General features: G+C 35.4%; 1 protein-coding gene across 3 annotated transcripts in view; it reads left to right on the top strand.

Moving 5' to 3' along the window:
* Window positions 1-24,811, top strand: part of Mmp16 (matrix metallopeptidase 16) — a 257,974-nt gene that overhangs the window by 169,100 nt on the left and 64,063 nt on the right. For all 3 annotated transcript variants that reach the window (XM_087190561.1, XM_087190559.1, XM_087190560.1), the window contains 2 exons: window positions 21,709-21,870; window positions 23,828-24,039. In XM_087190561.1, coding sequence (XP_087046687.1) covers window positions 21,709-21,870; window positions 23,828-24,039 — 374 coding nt within the window. The remainder of the gene's footprint in view (window positions 1-21,708; window positions 21,871-23,827; window positions 24,040-24,811) is intronic.

The following is a 24,811-nucleotide window of genomic DNA, read 5'->3' as shown; positions in this document are numbered from 1 at the left end:
TATTAAAACTCAGAAATAGGATGGGCATGGTGGTGAATACTTGTAATCCCAGCATTTGTGCATCTGAGGCAGGAGGACTGGTGTGAGTTCAAGGCCAGCCTGGGCTACATAATGAGTTTAAGGCTAGTCTAAACTACATAGTTAGACCCTACCAAAAAAAAAATTGTAGAAACAACCAATCCATGAACAAACATGAAAGCAAATGAGGATAAGCTGGTGTGGACTACAGCAGCTCTGCTACAGGCAGGTCCAGCTAGGGCAGTGCCTCAACCCTGGCTACATGGGGCCAAAGGCCCCAGCCAAAGACCCACCTGGAAAAGAGCTGCACAGGCACACAAGCAATAGCCAGAACCCTGCCCTGATACCACTGGTAAGTGCGTGCAGACCCTAGCCAGAAACCCACACAACACACTAGCAACTGGAGTGCACAGGCCCTCCCAGACAACAGCTACATGGGAGGGTAGGCTCTAGAAAGAGGCATGCCTACATATAATCCTAAGTGTCCACAGGCCCCAGCCAGAACCTCACCCAGACAACAGTCAGCACAGGGGTCCAGAAGGCCACCATTCTGAACCCAGGATTTGGTGCAAGGGTGAGCAGCAGAGAGAAGGCCATTAGGTGGCTTGCTGAGAATTGAAGACCATTGGATGAGCAAAAAGTTGCCTCAACAAAGGCACAGCAGGCTGGATCTGTTGAAATGAGAAGACACATAAACAAGTCTCAAAACCAGACTTCCAGATCACCTAAGGCAATCCCAAAGGGCAATGAGATGGAACAATCTGATATTCAACCACTTGGACACTCTAACTGGCAATGAAAGAGGAACTAGAAAAGATGAAATCAGAAATAACTTCTCAGATAACAACAGAGATTGCATCCATAGTACAAGACATGATTAACAAATAGAGTAGACACAGATAAAATATAGAGGAGCTGAGGAACATGATGGAATCCCAACATAGGAAACAAATGGAATCCATAAAACAGATGCAAATAGATATCCAGGAGAATAAAAACTCCACTGAAAGTTTATGCAGCAGAATGAGCCAATTTAAGGACAGAATTTCAGATATAGAAGACAAGATTGCAATTAGTGACCAGGAAAAGAAAAATTGCTTTAAAATAGTAAGGGACCATGAGAAATCAATCCAGCAGCTGCTAGACGGTGCAAAGAAGAATAACATAAGACTGATTGGAGTCAATGAAGAAACAGGAGAGAGTGCAGATGACATAAAAAAAACAGTTCACAGAAGTGATGGCAGAAAACTTCCCAAGCAGGGGAAAAGAACTTGACGTACGGATAACTGAGGCATATAGGACTCCAACTAGCCTTGATTGTAAAAAATCTACACATAGGCATATAATTGTTAAGATTCTAGAAACTCAACAGAAGAACAAAGTTCTACAAGCAGATAGAGAAAAGAAACAAATCACATACAAAGGAAAGCCCATCAGAATCACGGCAGACTTCTCAACACAAACCCTCAAGGCAAAGAAGAGGTTGAAGTGATGTATTTCAAGCCCTGAAGGAAAACACCCTCCAATCCATATTGATGTACCCTGCAAAACTATCTTTCAAAATTGGTGGAGAAATAAGATATTTTCATGACACAGAGCACCTGAGGGACTTTATGAATACCAAACCAGTACTCCAAAAGTTTTTAAACAATATCCTAGGAAAAGACAATGAGGATCACAACCCCAGGAAGCCCAGCACAATGAATCTATCAGACATGACAAGAAATTAACTGCAAAGGGGGAGAATCCAACAAAAAGAAAAAGTCATGACAAGTATAAGTCAATACATATCAATTATAACCATCAATGTTAATACTCTCAATTCACTAATCAAGAGAAACAGACTGGAAGAATGGGTCAAGAAGCAAGATCCATCAATATGGTACATAGAAGAAACACACTTAATTCAAAAAGAAACTCATAGTGTATAATTCTCTCTTGTTATTGTACTGATCAGTATTTTTCTGATTCTAGTGTTGCACACCTTTCCTTGTGCTGTACTGGGTATTTATCATCTTCTTGTGTCTACTTTTTAATTGGATTGTCTATTAATGATCTGTAAGAGTTCTTTATACATTCTGGTCTTAGGTTATATGCATTATAAATATGGTCTGTTTAAAATAAAAAGAAATTCATAAACTGAAAGTTAAAGGGTGGAAAACAATACTCCATGTGACAGGAACTCAAAAAAAAGCAGGAGTAGCCATCCTCTTTTCAGACCAAGTGGATTTCAAAACAACACTGATTAAGAGGGACAAAGAAGGACACTACATCCTTGTAAATGGAAAAATCCAAGAGGAAGAGATGACAATCATAAATATATATGCACCAAATACTAGTGTATCCAACTATATGAAACAAATACTAATGGACCTGAAAAACCAAATAAGCACTAATACAATAGTAGTGTGGGATCTCAATACCTCATTGTTACAAATAGATAGATCAACTAGACCAAAAATAAACATTAAAACACTAGAAATCAATCAAAATCTTGAACAAATGAACTTAACAGGTGTTTACAGAGTATTCTACCCCACCAAATCACAAACACATTCTTTTCAGCTGCACATGGGTCATTTTTTCCAAAATAGACCATATACTTGCTCATAGAACATGTTTAAGCAAGTGGAAAGGAATTGAAATTATTCCCTATATATTATCAGGCCATAGTTTGATAAAATTGGAGATCAGTAGCAAAAGAAACCTCAAGAATTTCATAAACACGTGGAAATTGAATAACACATGTCTGAACAACCAATGAATCACAGATCAAATGAAAGATGAAATCAGGAAGTTTCTACAATTAAATGAGAATGTCAGTACAAAATATTGCAATCTATAGGACACAATGAAAGCAGTCTTACAAGAGAAATTCATAGCAGAAAATACTAATATTAGGAAAACAGAGTGAGCTCAAATAAACAACCTGATGCTTCTAGGAAAAGAAGAGCAAGACAAACTCAAAGCTTACATGAGGGAGGACATTATAAACATCAGAGCAGAAATCAATGCAATGGAGACTAAGAGAATGATACAAAAATTCAATGAAGCAAACAGTTGATTCTTCAAAAGAGTAAACAAAATTGACAAACCCTTAGCCAACCTTATCAAAAAAGGAAAAAAAAAACCCAAATCCATGCAATTAGACATGGAAAGGGTGAAATTACAATGGACCCAGCACAAATCCAGAGGTTCATCATACCTACTTTGAGAACTTATACACCCATAAGATGGAAAACAGAGAAGAAATGGAAAGATTCCTAGATATGTATGAAATACCAAAGTTTAACAAAGAAGGTTCTAAACAACCCAATATCAATCAACAAAATTGAAAGCATAATTAAATCTTGCCAACTAAGAAAAGCCCAGGCTCTGATGGCTTCACTGCTCAATTCTACAAGACATTGAGAGAAGAACTATTGCCACTACTATTTAAACTCTTCAATGAAATTGAAAGGAAAGTAATACTCGCAAATTCATTCCTGCAAGCAAGCATCACCTTTATCCCAAAAGCAGAGAAAGTTACAACTGAAAAAGTGAATTTTAGGCCAATCTCATTAATGAACATAGATGCAAAAATCCTTAATGAGATATGGGCAAATAGAATGCAGAATATCATGAAGATCATACACCCTGACCAAGTGGGATTCATCCCAGGGATGCAGGGATGGTTCAACATATGCAAATCAATCAATGGAATACACTATATTAATAGAGCCAAGGGAAATAATACGATTATCTCCATAGATGCAGAAAAAGCATTTGACAAAATCCAACACACATTTATGATAAAAACCCTACAAAAGTTGGAATAAACAGTCTCTATCTAAACCTCATAAAAGTCATTTATGAAAAACCAACAGCCAATATCGTACTAAATGATAAAAAACTGAAATCCGTCACACTAAAATCAATAACAGGACAAGGATGTCTACCAACACCACTCCTGTTCAATGTAGTTTTGGAAACAGTAGCCACAGCAATTAAACAAGAGAAAGAAATAAAAGCAAAAAAATAGGAAATGAAGAAGTCAAATTATCATTATTTTCAGATGACTTGATACTCTACATAGAAGACCCCAAGAACTCTGCCAAAAGTCTTCTAGACTTAATAAGCAAATTCAGTAGAGTACCTGGATACAAGGTCAACACACAAAAATCAATAGCTTTCCTGTGCTAAAACAACTGAAAAGGGAACTGGAAAAACAACTCCCTTCACAATAGCATTCAAAAAAATGAAATACTTAGGAATCAACCTAACAAAAGAAATTAAAGACCTCTACTCTGAAAACTATAGCAGAGATTAAAGAGGAAATCAGAAAACGAAAAGACATCCCTTGCTCCTGGGTAGGAAGAACCAATATAGTGAAAATGGCCATACTTCCAAAACTGCTATATAGATTCAGTGCAATCCCAATTGAAATTCCAGCAGCATACTTCACGGCCCTTGAGAAAACAACCAAAAAATTCACTTGGAATAAGAAGAGACCTAGAAGAGCAAAAGCAATTCTAGGCAAAAAGAACAAGGTAGGGGGTATCACAATCCTCAACTTGAAACTATACTATAAAGCTACTGTGATAAAACAAGAGAGTAATGACAAAGAAACAAACCTGAGGATCAGTTTAACCAATTAGATGGTGCCGAAACAACTCTAGACACACTCAGCTGCCTCATCTTCGACAAACAAGCCAAACACCCTCACTGGAGGAAAGATAGCCTCTTTAAAAAATGGTGCTGGAAAAATTGGGTTTCAACTTGCCGAAGATTAAAACTAGACCTATATCTCTCACCATGCACTAAACTAAAATCAGAATGGATTAAAGATCTAAATATTGAAACATAAATACTAATCCAGCTGGAAGAGAGGTTAGGTAGAACTCTTTAAGACACTGGCGTAGGAAAAGATTTCATGAACAAAACCTCAGTTACACATGAAGTAGCACAGACAATCAACAAGTGGAATCTCTTCTTATTCAAAAGCTTCTGCACAGCAAGAGAAACCACCAGCAGTGTGAAGAGACAACCCACAAGGTGGAAAAAATAATTTTACCCGCTGTTCCACAGACAAAGGTCTACTGTCTAGAATATGTAAAGAACTTTAAAACATCAGACCAAATTTAAAGACCCAATCCAAAAATGGGCATCTGAAATGAACATACTTTTCTCAGACAAAGAAGTAGAGATAGTAAATAAACATATGAAAAAATGTTCATCATCACTGGTCATTTGAGAGATGCAAATGAAAACAACACTGAGATTCCACCTCAGCCCAGAAAGAATGGCTGCTATCATGAAATCAACTAATAACAAATGCTGGTGGGGCTGTGGGAAAAAAGGAACCCTTCTCTGCTGCTGGTGGGAGTGTAGACTGGTTCAACCACTGTGGAAATCAGTAAGGAGATACCTCAGAGAACTATTACTAGAAGTTCCATTTGACCCAGCTATTCCCCTGCTGGCTATCTTCCCCAAAGAATTAGAAGAATCATACCACAATGATATATGTGCACCCATGTTCATAGTGGCACGGTTTTTAATAGCTAAAACTTTGAAACAGCTCAACTGCCTGTCAAGTGTAGACTGGATAAAGAAAATGTGGTTTTTTAGTTAATAAAATGGAGTACTACTCAGCCATAAAGAATGAGAAATTAGAGACATTTATAGCTAAATGGATGGATATTGAGGTGATACTCTTAAGCAAAATAAATAGGACACACCTGTAAATACTGAATAGTTATTCTGTTGTTAGAATCTGAAAGTGTAAATAAGGATCAGAATGTATAATAGATAATGTGAATTAAGAAGAAAATGCAAAGGGGAAGGGTAACTGGGAAGGGCAGGGGAAAGGAAAGAATGAAATGGAATTAACATAAGAAAATGAAAACTAAGTCTTTGTAAATAGAGAGGTGGAGGAGTTGAAGGGAGGCCAGGGGAATGGGAAAATATTAGAATCGAGCTATATTATTTAAAGATACAAATCTCCAGTGATGAATGTCATTATATTGTATACCTAAAATGTACCAATAAAATTAATTTAAAATAAAGAAAGCAATTTGTACGCCTCTTGGCACACACATTGTTTGCTCCTTTTGCATTTATGTCATAAGGTTGCATTGATTTCTTCTATCTTAGCTTATGTGATGAAGTTTACTGAAGATACATTTCTGTGTGTACACGTCTCTGTGTGTGTGCGTCTTTGTGTGTACACATGTCTCTGTGTGCACAAGTCTCTGTGTGTCCACGTGTCTCTGTGTGTCCACGTATCTCTGTGTTTCCACATGCCTGTGTGTACACATGTCTCTGTGTGTGCACATGTCTCTGTGTGTACACATCTCTGTTTCCACATGTCTCTGTACACATGTCTCTGTGTGTACATGTCTCTGTGTTTCCACATGTCTCTGTGTGTGCACGTGTCTCTGTGGGTGCACATGTCTCTGTGTGTGCACACATTTCTCTGTGTGTGCACGTATTTATCTGTGTGCACATGTCTCTGTGTGCGTACATGTCCCTGTGTGTGCACATGTCTCTGTGTGTACACATGTCTATAATAAATCAATGGCGAGTCATATTCAGCACGGAAAAGACCACTTTGTTTTCAAACTTGGGTATAAACTTGCCTGTACCACTCACCAACTTTTAAGTTCTTTACTCCAAACCTTTGTTTTTCAGGTATTATCTTGAGCAAATTATATCTAACTAAATGGACTTTCATGAGGATTACATTCTGGGCTGTCATGGGTACTCAATACATGTTAAATTTCATTCCCTTTTCATAAATGAAAAACAAATTTCCAATTAATTAGATCTTTTGAAGTTAAACCTTCGATTCCTAGAGATTCATTTTTGGAATGCTCATAACAATGGAAGATAATGAAATGTTTTCTTCAAATTCTTATGACTATGTGACTTTCATGCAAAAATTCAAAAAATTTCTATTTTTGGCATAAATATGTTAAAGGATAATTAAAAATAAAATCAAATTCCAAATCAGGGGTTCATATATCTCGACTTTTTAAAGTCAGTATTTCTAATACATTTTGAAGTTTCCTGTTTGCTAGAAGAAATTTCCAAGATTATAATGAAGTTACTGTATGATTTTGTTTTCATAAAATCTCTAAAACAGTCATGAAACACAGATGCTTTATTCATTGCTTTACTTACAAAATGCACAGAGAGACACATACAACTTTGACAAGACACACATAGACATTTAGGTTATGGTTTCCTTCCAAGTCATGAATCCTAGAAAGAAAACATTCTTCAGAACATTAAAATTCTTAACTATGTTGCCAACAGAATATTCTGCCAACTCTTAAGCTAAAAACCCTGGCCTTTCATATATTTGTTTGCTTAAAAATGAGACATTTGCTAAACCTTGTCTGAAATAATGTAAATATGAGTTTTAATCACATAATATGTTTAATAAATCACACACTGGTGTAAAGCATGTTTATTAAAAAAGAAATGTCTTTTCATTTTCACTTCCATTTTTATCCTGCTATTTCAGTTTCAGCACTCTAAAGACAAACTAAAGAAAGCAGATCAGAAAGGCATTTATGTGACATCATATCCTTCTGCAAGATCCAGAAATACTTTTCAAAATTTGCTGTGTGAATACTAAGCCAATCAGGGATCTTCTGATTTTATTCATGTGTGCTATATTTATGTAATCTTAATGTTCACTGCTTTATAAAACACTTGCAAAAACTGGCTGACCTCACCTTTATTAATACTTACTGTCTAAATAATTATTAGATCTGTGATTTTTCATTTGTTAGTCACACATGAAGGATAATATATTGATAAAACAAACTTTTACATTTTGCTCTTAGAACACAAACATGAGCTTAAATCACTGTTCTGAAAAGAGAATTGTAGAAAGGCAAACACATTTGCCTTGGCTTATTAACATCAATATCTTTAATTAAGTTGAGAAATTTAATTTAAAGTAACTATTGTCTTGTTTGCAATCCTGTGTTAGTTACTTTTCCCTCGTTGCTGAGACAAAATACCTGACACTCACAAGTTAAGAGAGGAAAGGTTTATTTGGCTTATAGTTTGTGGGGGTTTCAATCCATAGTTGGCTGGCTCCAAGGCAGATTGGCAGGCAAAGAGAGCAAAAGCAACAATGGAAAAACAGAGTCTATCTGCCCCTTTTATTTTATCCAGACTGCTTAGGAAAGGCGGTACTCGCATCCTTAATCCTAGTGTCCTTGAGCCTAGCATTGCACCATGAATCAATCCTAGCATCACACACTCTGGATCCAGCCACCTCTGAAAAAGCCTCTCTTATGACTGCATGAGGCTTTCAGGGACATCTAGACACAAGCCATAACAGATCCCCAGCACCACAAAATAAAATAAAACAAAATAACTCTTGTGTGAGAAATGTTCAATTTGTTGACTTTATGTTCTAGCTAATCACTATATAACCCAGCTCAATAAATTAATGCCAGTTTTTCTCCTGGCAAACTTAAGGTTCACAGTGTCATAAAAAGATATAGAAAATCAATATATTATATATTACATATAATGTAGATGCAGAATGTATATAATATATACATTAATAGAAATCCTACTCTAAAATATATGAATATATTAAGCTGCCAAAGTTATAATTGTTTTAATATTTTGCACAGACATGTTGGTTTATAGTTTTACTATAGAATATCTTCTTGCAAGACTTAGGCTGGAGAGAGTAAAGAAATAAGGTTGCTATAGAGAAAATCAAAACTGAAAAGACTCCTCAAAAATATTTAAAAGCCCACCTTTAAAAAAAAGCAAAACCAGATTCTTTTAGAGTAGCACTTCAGTTAGAGGAAAAAGTGAAACCATCAGGAGCTTAGAATGAAGCCATCATGTCTTCTATACTATGTACCTCCTGCTGTTGATTTATGTATTAATGTCTTAGGAAAACGCATCTGTTGTAAGTTGTTAATAAATTTCTGAACAAATACTTGAGTACAGAGGAGTTTTGTATGCTGTTGCTTTTTTGTCCTGAAAAGTAGAAAATTGTTTACACCTAAACCAATAGGTCTATAATGTTTAATGTGATGCAAATGAATTATCAAGTGGAAATGAACTGGAAAAGGCAAAATTTGGAAAAACAATCTAAAAGTCTATCCTCCCCCAGCTTTTAAGTTCTGATTCTTTGGCCCGCTTTTGCTTTTAGTAACCAAGCAGTTATACTTGAATATAGGTCAGTTGTTTCTGCCCATGTCAACACATCCAGGTATAGAGAAACATGGCGTATGGATTTATGCTAACGGCCATGTACTCCCACTCTCATGACTCTGGACACAAAAACCCATTCAGGCCTTCCTGTAACATCTTTTCACTTGATTTCCTGTTAATTCACCCTTGCTACATTCCTCGTGGTAAAACTTGAACACTCCTTCTGTTCTAGTCCTCAAGAGCTGGCCATTTTGACCCAAGCATTCTCCAGGTTCTGTTTCCTTCAGGATGTGAAAATGAACCAGCAAGGTGCCAGGGTCTTTGCGGTGTCCAGATGAGCCCTGCTATATCCCAGTTCCTTAAGTGCATGCCGTCCACAGCCCAAAAGTATTTTCCCAATACTTCCCTAAGACTATATACTCATGATTAATGTTAATACATGCAGAGAGGAGGTTAATCAACTTGGTTAGGCCACCTGTATTTGCTTATTGGCACTAATGTAGATGAGGCTCCTACTTTCTCATAGAGACTGAACCCAACTATGTTGATGATCACGTCAGGGTCCCAGGACCTTCCTAGAGACATTCTGGGATTGTAAAACTCCCAAGGCTGGCAAATGATTTACATTTTGTCAATATAAAATAACAACTCTGGTAAGGAAATGAGAAAGTGTATTCTGACCATGTCCTGGGAACATTCAGTTACCCTGAATGGCATGTACTCCCATGGGAGAGGTTGCATGAAATTTTATAGTCACAGGACAAAAGGAAGTAAACAAATATATTTGCCAGTTATTTTGGTGGCATCTTCAGGTAGGTGGGATACATACAGCAATGCAGAGAGATGCTTTACAGGTTTCAGATGTTATTTATTTATTTTTCAAAGAACCCAAGGATACTCTACCACTAAGCTATATCCCCAGCTCCCTCTCCCTTATTTTATTTTAAGATAAGTTCTCACTAAATTGCTTAGTTAGGATTCAAACTTGCCATCCTCCTGCCTCACAAGAGCTGAGATTCTAGGCACTGCTACCATAGATGATTTTATATGTTATCTGTGTGTGTATGTGTGTGTGTGTGTGTGTGTGTGTGTGTGTGTGATAGATATTAAACTCAGGGACCTTAGTACTAAGCTACCTCCCCAACTCTTCCCCCCAGCTCCCTTTAAAAATACTTTTGAGACAGTCTCACTAAGTCTTTACCTTGCCCAGGTTGGGTACAAATGCATGATCTTCCAGCCTCACCTCCCAGAATGCTGGGATTACAGGTGTGTGTCACCATCGCCAGATCTGACATTAGAGCATTCTTAGATTTAGGATAGATGGAGCCTAGAGGTCAGCTAAATTTAGGACACATTTCCAGATGATAAGCTTGTCTGTTAGTCACAGAATGTTGATAAATAGCTGCTGAAGGGCATTAGATAGCCAAGCATACTTTTGACTCTTAACTAACAACATTCCATCTCTTCACAATCATAATGTTCTAGTCAGGCAAGGATAAGCAATGTAGTATTTTTTCTTTCCTGTGTGTGTGTGTGTGTTTGTGTGTGTGTGTGTGTGTGTGTTTTGTTTTGTTTTCATTTCCAGTACGGGGAATTGAATCCAAAGAACAGTAACTTATGGCTCTATCCCTTTTTTCTATATTTTGAGTCAAGGTCTTACTAAATTGCCTAGGCTTGTTTCAGATTTGCAATCCTCCTGCCTCAGCCTTCTCAGTAGTTGGAATTAGAGTCATGAAACATCATGCCGAAATAGTCTGTAGGATCTTTACTATGGATGTAGCCTCCTCAGAGATGAGAACATTAGTTCACATATCTCAAATGATAAAGAAAAAAACTTTGAAAATTAAAATAAAATCTAAATTTTGCTATTGATAGCAATAATGAGAGTAAAATAAGATTTTTTTCACATGAAATTTGGCCATCAAAAGGTTATGGCCAACTCTATTTTAATAATGAAATATTAAAAAATTCAAAAACTATTTTAATCATTCCACCACTCAAGTACTTCCCTTTCCTGCTCCAGAGTCTTATTTTCTGTTCCCTTCTTCAGCATGTTAGCCCAGATCCTCATCACCTAGGAGCCCTGCCTTATGGAAGCCCTCTTCTAATTGCTGCCTTTGTCTGCAGCCACATCTTCACTCCCAACATCCTTGCATACTAAGGCCATAAGGCACCAATATCATTTTAGCATCACACTCAGACAGTCCTGTACTCTCTTGTCTCCAAGTATTGGTCATTCTCTTAAACCTAGCATTCAAAGTTCCCTAAAACTTGATCCTAATGTCTCATCTGGTCACTCACAGTTGTGTATTTTTGTGACCACACTTAACAGACTAATGCACTAGTTTTGGTGAAGTCAGAGTTGACATTTAGATTCCTTTTCTTATGCAATGAACCAGAGCTTCAATTTTTTCTCCTATAATTATTAACTCCCTTAAAAGTTTGTTGTAACAAGTTTATTAAAAGAATATAAACAATAGTACAAGTTGTAGCTGTTGTTGCTGAAACTATCGCTCTTCAAGCACTAAACTATATCCTATGCATGGTGTAAAATACTGAACTTATCAGCAACACTATAAGGTGATGTTAGATAAATTTAACAAATGAAGAATGTGAAATGTGGACAGGTTAATAATATAAAAAATTTATACAGTCAGTATCTAGTGAAGATTTCAAATGAGCTTGTCTTATTCTCCTTTGTATATATTTAAGGCACACAATGTGTTGACTTGTTTATATTGTGAGATGATTATAATAATTAATTCACACATATATAGTAGTTAATTTACACATCCATCACCACACATAGTTATTTCTTTTTTTTTTTTTTTTTGGTGGTGAGAACATGTAAGATCTCTTCTCTTAGCAACTTAAAAGTAATCAATACTGTACTGTTGACTAGAATCACCATCCTGTGCATTGAATCTCCAGAGCTTACTTATATAATTGAGAGTTTATACCTGAGTTTGTCTTAAAGAACTTAAGTGCAGTAAAAGTAACTTCATAATGATATGCAACACTTTGTTAATGTATTCATGTTTTTTAGAAGTGCCATGGTCTCTCAGAGTCTCTGAGAGGCTTGTGAGCTCAAAAGAGCTCCAAACCACTGAACTAAATCCTCAGTTCCTTAAGGAACAATAGAGACCCTGGATGATATATCATTAGAATTCTTGACACTCGTATTTCATAGCACACAGTAAAAAAAATCAATTATGATTAATTATTAATACTTCAATAATTCTATAAGTAGTTTCTTGCATATAATAGGTAATTAATAATTTTTTGAAAAGTATGTTACTATACAAATAATACTTTGTATTATCCAAATAATGATACATCAAAACATTGAAAACAGTTCCTAAAAATTGGCTTTGTAGTTTATTCTATGACAACTGTTGATTAAATAGTCACTAACATTAATCTTTTTTTGTACCAGCTGCGGAAAGGCAAATAAGCCTCCAGAATCATTGTGACCAATCAGACATAGCTTCCCCGGGGCAAGTGTAGCACTAAGGAAGCACTCAGAAACAAATAACATGGCACACAACTGAGAATGTCTTTAGAAACTTAATGGAGCTTAACAGGAGAAGAAACAGAAAAGTCCTTGTTCCGTCATGGTGCAATCAACCATATCCCAATGTGCTTTCTTTCAGCAAGACTTTTTTTTTTAATTAAGAAAAGACATGTCTAATTCCCTAAGTATAGACTTCATAACCAAACCAAACTGTAGCCTAAAGGACTCATAAGTGTACTATGCCCTTGATTATCCAAATATTTTCTAAGTTTTGCACTTTACCTGGATAACATACACCTAATTTGTTTTAATTATATTAATTTATTCTAAAATAATTATTTAATTAAAAATTGTAAATGTTTGGTATTTGAATACTTTAAAAATATTTTTACTGATTTGAGGAGACCTGTCAAATGGTAATTTGTTTCCCTCCTATTTTAAGTATCCAGAGTTTAATTGGGCCTTATTAGTGTATACTAGTGATATGCTTCAAACTTTCAAACACATTTGCAAGGGAGCTGTAAGGAAATGCTTTGAGACGGAATTTTTAAAATATAAGTCTATGTATTAGAATTTTCTCCTAATCATAGCAATGCCATTTCCTTCTTTGCTGAAAATACCTGTGCTTCAAGACTTTTAAATTTAACCAAAAGAAACAATGAAAGTGATTAAAATTTTCTGAGCTGCTAGAATTGTACTGAGGAAATGCAGTTGTTACTGCATTGGAACTAAATTGTTGTCTCCACAAAATTCCTATATAGAATCTTTACCTCCTTGAGATAGCATGGTGTTTGGAGCTAGAACCTTTGGGAGATACATAGGTGAGAGGAGATCATGAGGATAGGACCTATTAAACCCAAAGTCACTCCCTCTAAGAAGGCTTCCCTAAGGTCCCAGGTGAATTTAGTTCCACTCCCTCTGTTTATCTTTGCTCTTATAAATATTTTTATTATTAACACACACTGTATTACTTGTGATATTCTTAATATTTTTTAAATTCAATGATTAACAGAACAAATTTGAATAGATATGTAATTTGAAATATTTAAATCTAATATTTTGAAATCCATGTCTAGAATTAAAACAGAAATCACCACCAAATCTTTGATTAGTAGAAATTTCTTTAGTGCTTAGGAAATGGACAGGCCAGAATGCTTTTCTTGATCCTCAGCCTTCTAAAATTATGCATAGTGGGTTTCTTTCATGGAAAGACTTAAAGCATATGTGGAAAGATGCAAGGCTAAGTGACAGCCCCAAGGATGCCTATCTTTTGGTCTTCACATTTACATTATACCAGGGTTGTATCTTGTTTCTACAGTGGTATATGGAAGGCTTTGTGGTATTCGACTTTCAAGGTTAAGTCATAAAACACACCTATGAGATCTATCATCTTTGTCAGCCTTCCCTTGCTTTTTCTACTTATCCCTTTACCCCCACCTCTTCTCCCTTTCTCTCACCAATCACTCTGGAGAAATCAGTTGCCATGTTGTGCAAATAACCCTTCAAAGGCCATACATGGTGACAAATTGAGGCATCTGTCACCAGCCCTGTGAGTGTGCTTGGAAATAGAATTTTGAACCCCTTCTGATGATTGCATCCTTGTCAACAAGGGTATATATTGAGATTCTCTGAGTGAAGCCACCCAATTCAGCTGCTTCTGGATTCCTCACCAGAAACTTTGGGTTTAGTTTTTAAGAATTAATAAGATTTTGTAAAAAAAAAAAATCACAAAGGCAAACTAGAGGGTAATAAAAGGTAAAATACAGAGTTTTCATCAAGTTTCAGAAGACAACATAGAAAATACTACCAATTTTACAAAGCTCAAACATCAAGAAAAACAATAATTCTTTGAAGCATACATATTTGATAAAATCTCAAATATAAAAGCAAAGGAATGAGAAATTCAAATGTGAGATTAATGGTTATCTGTGGAGTGAATGAGGAAGCCAAAATTATGGGACAAGACAAAGAAACAGGTAGATTCTGCAGTGATGCTGACTGAATATCTGAGCAGGCTTATAGGACTACACATGATAGAAATCCAACGATTTTTAGGTATGAAATACTATATAGTCACTTTTAATATTCAGCGTATGTCAGAAGAGGAAACAGCATATGCAAATGCATGGAGGGGTGAAAGAGCTTGGAATAAAATATAGACATCATTATGACAAGGAAATGATAAATAATGCATTATCTTTCATAATACACAGCTCAGTATTCTGAAATTACATTGGAGTATACAAAGGAAAGGAGATTAGAGATACAATTAAGAGCCACAAATTCAAAACTCAAAATCTTGCAAAAGAAGCAAGTACTATTTCTGTACAAATAACCAAGAGGCTGATTTCTTTTTGTTGCTTGCATGGTGATAAGATCGAGGCATATTAGGATTGAGAATCTCAAATAGTGTGAATTAATGATAAGTTGCAGAAGTAGTTATTATTTTCATCGCTAAGAAAGAGGTCTGGTGCATTTTAATTGTCTAAAACTCATCATGTGCCAACAACTTTTGTTCCTAGTAGAATTCAAATCATAGGGCGGTACTTTATTTAACAACTTACCCTTTTAAACTATTGTAAATCTGTGAGTAATGTTTAATTACATTATTGCCAATCATTTGAAGCATGGTAATTACTTGGAGCTCTTGGCCAGCGTTTCTGATTAAAAGTGCTGTGGCATTCTCCATAGGTCATAAGGTCATATCCTGATCCTACTCACTTTCTCGTAAAGCCTTACTTTATTCCTGAGACAAGGAATGACTCCACCCATTAGAAATGGTGATTAGGAAATACTTGAATCATTTGATGAGAACAGATATGTGGCATGAAATGACTTTGGCTCTTATGACCTGATTGCTCTTAGGTCTGTTTTATTTTTGTCTTTTTGTATTCCTCTTATTATCCAAGAAAAAAAACCTATGACCAAGAGATTATTTTCCTGTGAAAGATCTGATGATATGAAATACCTTTAATGATTCAGCTGGGCTCCTAGCCAAGAGTTTAGTGGGTGACTGAAAGCACTATTTGTCTGCCAAAGTTGAGAGTTAGTTCCTAAGTGTTTATCTAGGAACTGTGCTCAGGGTATTTTCTTTTCTAATGAGGGGACCTGACCTGAGACACATGGAGGAAGCGTTGAAGGTTGAACTTTTTTTTTCTTTTGAAGAAAAAACAGTATCTCATGCAAGGTCACAATCGGACTTTTCTGACCAAGAAGTTGTATCTGTTTTCCTAAAGGAAGGCTCTGCGACTCTAAGGCTATATTCAAAACAAGACCTTTTCGCTAAGCTCTAATGTGACCAGCTGTTCATGGTAAAACTCAATGCTGACTTTTGGAGTTTCTGCTCTAGGTTCAATGTTTGATCTTCATTGGTCTTTTGTCAGCTTTGATAGATCTTTGTTTTGCTAAAGATCTGCTCTTGGTAAGACTTTCCTTTCCCTCTCAGCCCAAGGGAAATACAATCCAGTTAGTTTACCTATATTCTCCAAGCGAGGCATGCTCAGAAACTGTCCAAACGCTTACACCATCTTCTTCAGACTTAGCATAACATTTGGGGTGGCAGTCAGATTCATTCTGAAGGCATTGGCTAAGTATCACATTTGCTGTTTAAATGTATCTGTAATTGGAAATCAAAGAAGTTACTCATTTTAGAGCTGGTTTTACAAATTCTACATCTGACAATTGCTGTAGTGTCTGTTCTTCTCCATCTTCCTCTCACCTATGACTATCCTGAGACAAAAGCCTTAGAAATCTTCTCCCTAAATTGCATAATTGCAAACATATTCATCATGCAGTTTTCATTTTTCTGTATGAAGAACTGTCTCCTGTTCTTATTCCTCCTCCTATGACTAGAATACTTCCTAGATGGTCCTCAATAGCCATCTTTCACTTGTTTTCCACTCCAAATATTGATTTTTAAAACCCCTTTCCCATATCCCTCTTTCTTAACCCTGAATTCCTGTGTCTTGATTTTCTGTTGTCTGACTTTCTGGCCATCTTTTTCTCACTTCTCATTCCCTGCTACCATTATAACACCCATTCAGACATGGTGAATGAAATCAAACTCATTGTGCATTACCCAGAAATGTCAGTATCCTATGTTTTCTTTTTTATGACCTGAAAACAAAAGTCTCTGCTTCCATTTGTTCAACAGTTAGTGATGGACCATGCTGGGCACTTTAGTTCCTTGTCACAAGCCACAAAAGAGTATTGACCTTCTCAGTCTTCTCTCATTTCCATGTTTTCCTCTTCCAAATCCATGCATGATTGTTGGGGGGGGCGGTGCACCAAAACTTGTTCTCTACTCCTCAAATTCAGATTGGCCCACCATCCCTGGAAAGTTATCTATTCAATCAAATTCACTTAGTCATATAACATAGGCCAGGCAACACTTTCAGAATTGAGGACTCTGAGATACTGAACTTCACTTTCAGTCATCAAAGCATTCAAAATGTACTGAGCGAAGTTTGCCAGCAGATAATGAAAATAAAATGCAACTGTTATGACAGGTACACAGATGTACTTTGGGAACGTGATGGAGAGAGAACATGAAAATGCTCCCCCTTAGAAGAACATGTCATAGAGAATGCAGCATTTGAACAATCATGGCAAGTCTGACAGGAGGTTCATACAGTATACTAGGGAGGGAAAAGCAATTCTAGAAAGACAATTTGTACATACACCCTAATGATTGAACAAGCATGTATTTCTATGACTGGGAAGAAGTTCATACAAGGAAAAAGATGGAGTGGGAGACTTCTCTTTGAACATTCTTGGTTAACTTGATGAGCAATTTGGGATTATTTTATAGGTTGTGGGAAAATGACAGAAATTTAAGCAAACACAGATATGAGAAGTTATCTTTTCTATCACCATACATTTTCCCTACTGTCACCCTATTTTCTTCTTAAGCCATGCTCTTTAATTCATTTTAACACACTCTTAAGGTAATAATAATCTCCTATACTTGGTATAATACCTAATTCGTTTATTCCCCTTACAACTGTCTATGTCAGGCACCACAGGAAGCACAGGATACCCCTTACCTTATGGCCTCCGATTTCCATATCACTTGAGAATTGTTATTTTTGCTTTCATTTCCTTCCCTCCCCATCTTCCTATTCTAGTCACACCAGAGTAATTCCAAGTCATCCATCATCAAAATCCCTTTGATGATGATCAGCTTCTCTTGAGCACATTTCCTTTAGGTTCCTTGTGCAACTCAAATTAGGCTCTCCCTGGGTTACATTCTTCACCTTACATTATTATGAACTGTTTTCACCTCCATATTCCTTCTACCAAAACTGCTAGAATCTGATCTTTTCCTTTTTAATTATACATCCATATCATTCTTCCTTGTCCTCCCATAAATTGCCAGATTTTCATGATTTGTGCTAGATTTTCCTATCCAGTCATTGTTATACTTTATTAACCCTCAGATCACCCCTCCCCCAACATTAATGTTTTTTATCTCCTATATCAACCCCCTTTCTTTAATTTAATATTTGGTGGCTTCAAGATCATGTAGTCAATTTTTTTCCAGTGTTCTGGCCTCTTACTTATTATATCTCCTCTCCAATGACTTAATATTCTACCTTAATTCAAAAGCTTCCTCCTATAGCTATTCTCTTGACATTATTTATAATTCTCAGTTACAAATATCCATTATGATTACCACTGTGCAGCTTTTTAGGTCATGCCCAAGAATATCACCACTCAAATTGCTTTGATTAACTCAAAATTTGAGTTGATCTTCAATTATTTCATTATCTTATTATTTTCCTTTCTCATTCCATGGCATTACCATCTTTTTCCTTACAGGACACAAAAACCAGAATGAGTGAAAAATAAGTACCTACTTAATATCATAGTTTCTTTGTCTGTCTTGCTACTTTCCATAACCAATGGGTAATACCAAAGCTCAGGTGAAATCACATCTAATATCTCAGTATCTGTATAAACATAGTCAAATGAGGCAGAACTAGAAAAATGCAACCATGTAGTGAATTGATTTCACTTTAAATTCATGATCATGATTGCTTCCTGGAAATCATTAAGTATTTTCCTATATTTTCTAGTCAATTCTCCTTACAACTACCCTATATAAATATTTCATACTTCTCTTACCTTTTTCCTTCACAGTGTTCTCTCAGTTAGTAAGTTTTTTACTATTTCAATAAGCAGATTAAAGAATTCACATGATTTACCACCTCTACTTATACCAACCTACTCAAAGCTTTCTTACATGCTACCCTTTCTTCTGTCCCCAGAGCTGATCTGTGTGTGCTTCTAACTGAGGCCAACACATGTGTTTTATCCTAAGCATGTTTATCTGTCCTAACTTTATACTTTTAGTCTACAGTTGCCCGAGTTCCTTTGGCATATATCCAATTGGACTTGACAGTTAATTAATTAATTATTGAGCATTTAAAAATAATCTCTGAATTTGCACTAAAAAAACAGAGCTTCTGATAACACTCTACCTCTCCACTCCCCATCATGTTGCTACACACACACACACACACACACACAGACACACACACACACACAGAGTCTTTCCTAGAGTGGTTTTCTCCACATTAGTGGTTGCAATTTCATTCTTTCAGTTGGCTGGGCCAAAAGCTTGGTCTTGGTGTTATCTTTGACCTTATTCTTTTCTCACACCTAGCACCATATATATACATACACACACACACATATATATATATATATATGTATATATATATATATGTATATATATATATATATATGTATATATATGAAACTCATGACTCTCCCTTCAATGTATCAAGAGTCGTACAATGCTGTCTGTTTCCAGTGCTGCCACATTGATCCAGGCCCACAGCACTTTTGTCTGAATTATTTCAGCAACTCCAGATCTTGATCATACTGCTTTCCTTGGCCCTTGCTGTTGATTATCTCAAGAGTAATTACTAATGAGCCTATGAAAATGAAAGTTAGATGCTGCTGCTTGCCTCCTCAAAAAGTTTCAGTGGTTCCTAGTTTAGAAGCCAAACTCTGAGTATTATATGAAATACCACACATGCTCTAGCCCAGATTTCTACTCTGACCTCAACATCTGTATTATTTGTTGGTCCTTATCACTGTGTAGTATACTGCATACTTCACTTTTCTACCTTCTTTCCTTCCAGTCTCCCCTGATAGGATTTGAACGCTAAGAAGGCAGAGTTTTTGTTTGTTTACTATTATATTTTCAATTCTAGTTATGTGCCTAACACACAGTAGCCCTACAAGAAATGGTTGTGGAATGGAATGGATGAATAATTTAATGAATGAAATTTATTTTCACATGTCTACATTACTTAATCTGCTATGCACACTAATAGCCATGTGATTTACTTTAGTAATTAAAACTTATCTCTGGAATCAGACTGAGAGAAGTGTGAATACAACTCTGCCTTATTATATAACCTTGCAGAATTTACATAATGTCTCCAGGCCTTGTTTTCTCATTTTAAAAATGGAGCTAAGAAGAGTAACTGAGTGACTCACAGGATCATTACACAAATTAAATGAGAAAATGCAGGTAAAATATTTACAATGCCAAAATCATGGTTAGTAAGCTTTCAGTAGATTATATGTAATTACTGTAGTTAATATATCTAATTTTCTGCATCTTTTGGTGTCTTGGTTTTCATTAACATTATAAAAAGAGAAGAGAAGATTTTGGAGGCTGAAAATGGTGATTTCTTTTTTTTTTTAATCTTGAATATGTTTCATACCAGTAGTTAATTAATTGTTCTTTGAGAGTCAGTAATTCCCTAGAAATGTTTCAGTGGTTCAATTTCAGTGTGCTAATGTCTATAAAGGGCCAGGCCCATGATCTCATCCATTTCTCTATGACAGATTACTCCAGAGTGGAAAAAATGTTGGTTATTTACCTGGCTCTGTGCTTAAAAATTAGAGCTCTGTAGGGAATTACCAAAGTGAATTATAAATATAGTTGAAAAGGAGTTTTCTTTAAAAGGATATTCATTTGAAATTATTTGCATTTGTGGCAAGTAATCCAAGTAATCATCAGCGATCATGTTAACTTTCCACTTCGGGATGTAACAGTCCTACTCCATCCTCGCGTGTTCCAACTGAAGTTTCAGAATTCACAAGTATGGCTGTGGGACCATCTTCTTCATAGTATGTTTGGTGAGGATAATCCAGGAGACAAGACACAGAGGACATCAGCAGGGGTTTAACTGCATTAAGCCACATTAGGTATCTGCAGAATTTTCAGTAATTCTGTGCAAGTTTACAGTAAGAATTTTCGAGGGGACACAACAATTTTGAGATCAATATATTTTGTTAAGATCATATATAGTTGATGAGAGTTGGTATTTATACAAGTAGAACTGGAATTCCAGTTAGTAGGACTCCTAAAAGGTAGCTTTTTGTTTTAGTCTTTTGCATTTCTGTAGTCTCTGTATGTGTGGCTAGTGACAAGATAAAGCCTTGGTCTCATAGTCAGAATGACTTGATTCCCAGTTGCAACTGTATAAATATTAGGATCTGCTGTTCGAAACATGCACATCCTCTGTGCCTAATTTACTCATCTGTATAAAAGTATTGGTTATATCTTCCCTATGTTTTTTACAGAGTTGATAGAATTATGTTATATGTAAATAATAATTCCTATTGTGTTACATGTGAAGGTTATAAAAGTTAGATATTATGAGCCATGTACTTTATAATTGGAAGGATATTTTAAAAGCAGTACAGTAGTATCAGTTTCTAATCCTGCTGCTTTTTCTTCAACTTTTATTTGTTCTTCCATTCCATTTTCTAAAATTTTATGATTTCATCATCACCACCTTTTTAAATAACCAGGATAAAGGATATTGAATTTTGACAGCAGGAATACCATGCTAAAATCATCCAGATGAAGTACAGAATTCATTTTATTTTTCTTGGTGACATCTTGATAACACTAAATTGCGCTAGTCAGTTCCTTGCTTGGATATTGCTAACTTCTGTTCTTGTCATTTGCACAGGAAATGACTTATTTCTCGTAGCAGTTCATGAGCTGGGACACGCTTTGGGACTGGAACATTCCAATGACCCCACTGCCATCATGGCTCCATTTTACCAGTATATGGAAACAGACAACTTCAAACTTCCTAATGATGATTTGCAGGGCATTCAGAAGATATATGGTAGGTTGCCATTGTTTCTGTCTGGTCAATCCTACAATAAAATCTAGAATTCTTGGTCTGCTTTCTCCTGTGAGATAGATGCTCTAAATATGTGATGCAGAAAAAACCTGAAGAAAAATATCTGGGCTACTGGAAAAATTCTATCAATTCAGTTTTGTTGCCAACAATCTCAGAGATCTTAGTGTATAGATTATGGGAAGGTCTTAAGCACTGATGCAATTTTCGTTTTGAATTTAGTTGATACTTGGAATTATATTAAAGATGTAATAAACTTTCATATTTAAAACTCAAGTCAAAATATATAATAAATGAAAATAATCAGTAATGAAAATAATAAAAGCAGTTAGGGATGTAACACTTTCTTATAAGATACTGAGACTTTTGGTAACAGATTGGCTCAAAATTTCTGAGATTTGATGTTAGATAGTTCCTGAACAGAGCATTTTTGAAAGTCAAAAAAGTACTTTTTCTACTTTCTATGTAATATTTTGTACTATCTATATAATAGATATAACAAAATGACTTCAAAGACATATAATTACCAATGCAGAGTGAAAGTTAACCAGCCAGGGAGTAAAAGTTAATAAATGTGTACATTTATTAACACAGTCCAAAATAAATTTTAATATAGTAATATCATTTTTATTTGTGAGATTCACATAGTAAATCCAAAGTAAAGTGAGGAAGACTATTCTGCATATTTACTAAATCTTATTTCCTTCAATATCACCACTGACCTTTATAAAGACATTTATTTCACACATAATTGTTAAGAACTTGACATTTATAATTTACATATAACAAGCGTGCTTTACTAAGTTAATGAAGTGAAGCTTTCATTTTTACATTATAAAGACAAATGTGTGCTATCTGTATGTTAATATTGAGTATCCAGAAGATATAATTTGGATTTTTAAACAATATAATTCAAGTTCACTAATTTGTTTTGCATTCATTAGTTTCTCAATTTTACTATTCGAGTCAGCATTATCTGAGGGTTCAAATAGATTTGAAAAAAAGGCCAAATTCTGTGCTGCTTTTTATTTTGTTGGGGCATTGAGAAAAAAGACATGTAGAACTGAACACTAAATAACTCCGATGTTGAATTGAGCTATCCTACACCTACGTGTGTGTCATCAGAAATTCCTCTTGCATGGCTGACTGAAAGAAATCTCTTTCTCATGACGTTATGAATTAGTAGTCTAGACTAAAGGTCTACAAAAGAATATTTTTCCAGTATCTGAATATTGCGAATAGCTCTGTATTTGTTTTTGAAAACCTAAATTTCTTGAGGAATGATGCTTAACATCTGTACCAAATTACACGTATAAAATTTGGCTTGATTTAGAAGCCTTATTTTGGAAATACTTCTCCACATTAAATACTGGTGGTATTTTTAATCAATTGGTATTTTAGATTCGATATGTAAATAAAGCATGCATCTGGCAATTTCTCCTACATTTCATTAGAAGAAAATAGTGACACAGTAAAAGATTAGAAAAGATAGTTGGAGAGAGAATGTAGTATAAACTTTGATGAGAGATTATTTTTCAGAGATTTATAGAAAAACATTTTCTGTCAAAATCCAGCATTACCTTTGGTGAAATTTACTCCAAAACTCATTTTCATTTCTTTATTATTTATGTACCACCCACTTCCGACAAAATATTTGATAGCAGATTTCCTATAAGGACTATGGAGAAGCTATTTTAAAATGAACAGAGAAAACCTAGTTACTTGGTTTCAGAATCTAGCATGATAAGTAGAATCTTGCATACACTTGGCAGTGGTTTGGTGGTGAGTAAGATGGCTCGTTTTTTTCAAAAAATAAAGGATCTTAAAGACCTTTTCGCTTGCTTAGTTTGTGGCCTCTGCTAAGTGATTGTTCTCTGTAGCATATTTTCCAGTTCTTTTCCAGTTTTAGCTGAGCCAAGCGCTGTCCTCATGTTTTCAAAAGGTCCACCTGACAAGATCCCTCCGCCTACAAGACCTCTACCGACAGTGCCCCCACATCGCTCCATTCCTCCAGTGGACCCAAGGAGAAATGACAGGCCGAAGCCTCCTCGGCCTCCCACTGGCAGACCTTCCTATCCTGGAGCCAAGCCCAACATCTGTGATGGCAACTTTAACACTCTAGCTATTCTTCGCCGTGAGATGTTTGTTTTCAAGGTAGGAGGCTGTGATTTTTTTTTTTTTTTAATGGTAGATCAAATGTCTAGCCACTTTAGAAAACAAGTTCTCATTCATTCTAACATTATGTTCCCAAGGCTCTCACAGAAGGTTCAAAAAAGCATCCTAAAAACTAGATGCACAAATGGGCTTAAATGTCTAGCAGAAGATTGCTGTAATATTCTATTTGGGGAATGCATTTATGTCAGCAGAAGCTAAAATGCCTAGAAATGTGAGGGTGAGAAAAATGCTGCATGTTATGAAGAGATAAAATAGCATAATTTAAATCATGAATAGGAACTAATAAGGATGATTTGCTTGGGAGCTTAGTCGCTTCCAGACACGCTGCAGCTATTGTATCTTTAGTTTACACACATTTATGTGATCCTTAGAATTTCATTTAATAATTATTGCATCATTTTTTTAGAGTTATTTTGTTTGGGATCTACTGGTAGTCATTTGAGTTAGATCTCCTCTATGAGACTATAATTTTGATTTCAAATAAAATAAATAAATATATTTATATTTTTTTAATATATTTATATATATTTATATATATATATGTTGTTTTATTTAGTTAGGCATTTATATCTACCTAATTTACATTATTGGTTACCAGCTAAAATTAATTCTACATTTGCTAAATGTATTTCTTAATATCATTGGATTTTCGGACAACACTATATCAAATATACATTATATGATGTTGAAAGGTGAATAGACTGTAATAGTAAAAATTAGTTTTCTCCCCCAATATTTGTAAACTGACTTA

The sequence above is a fragment of the Heterocephalus glaber genome, unplaced genomic scaffold, assembly GCF_053883595.1.
Source record: "Heterocephalus glaber isolate CG9 unplaced genomic scaffold, H.glaber_assembly_v1.0 deba00001553, whole genome shotgun sequence".
NCBI classification, from domain to species: Eukaryota; Metazoa; Chordata; class Mammalia; order Rodentia; family Bathyergidae; genus Heterocephalus; species Heterocephalus glaber.
This window is presented reverse-complemented; position numbering and strand designations above follow the sequence as displayed.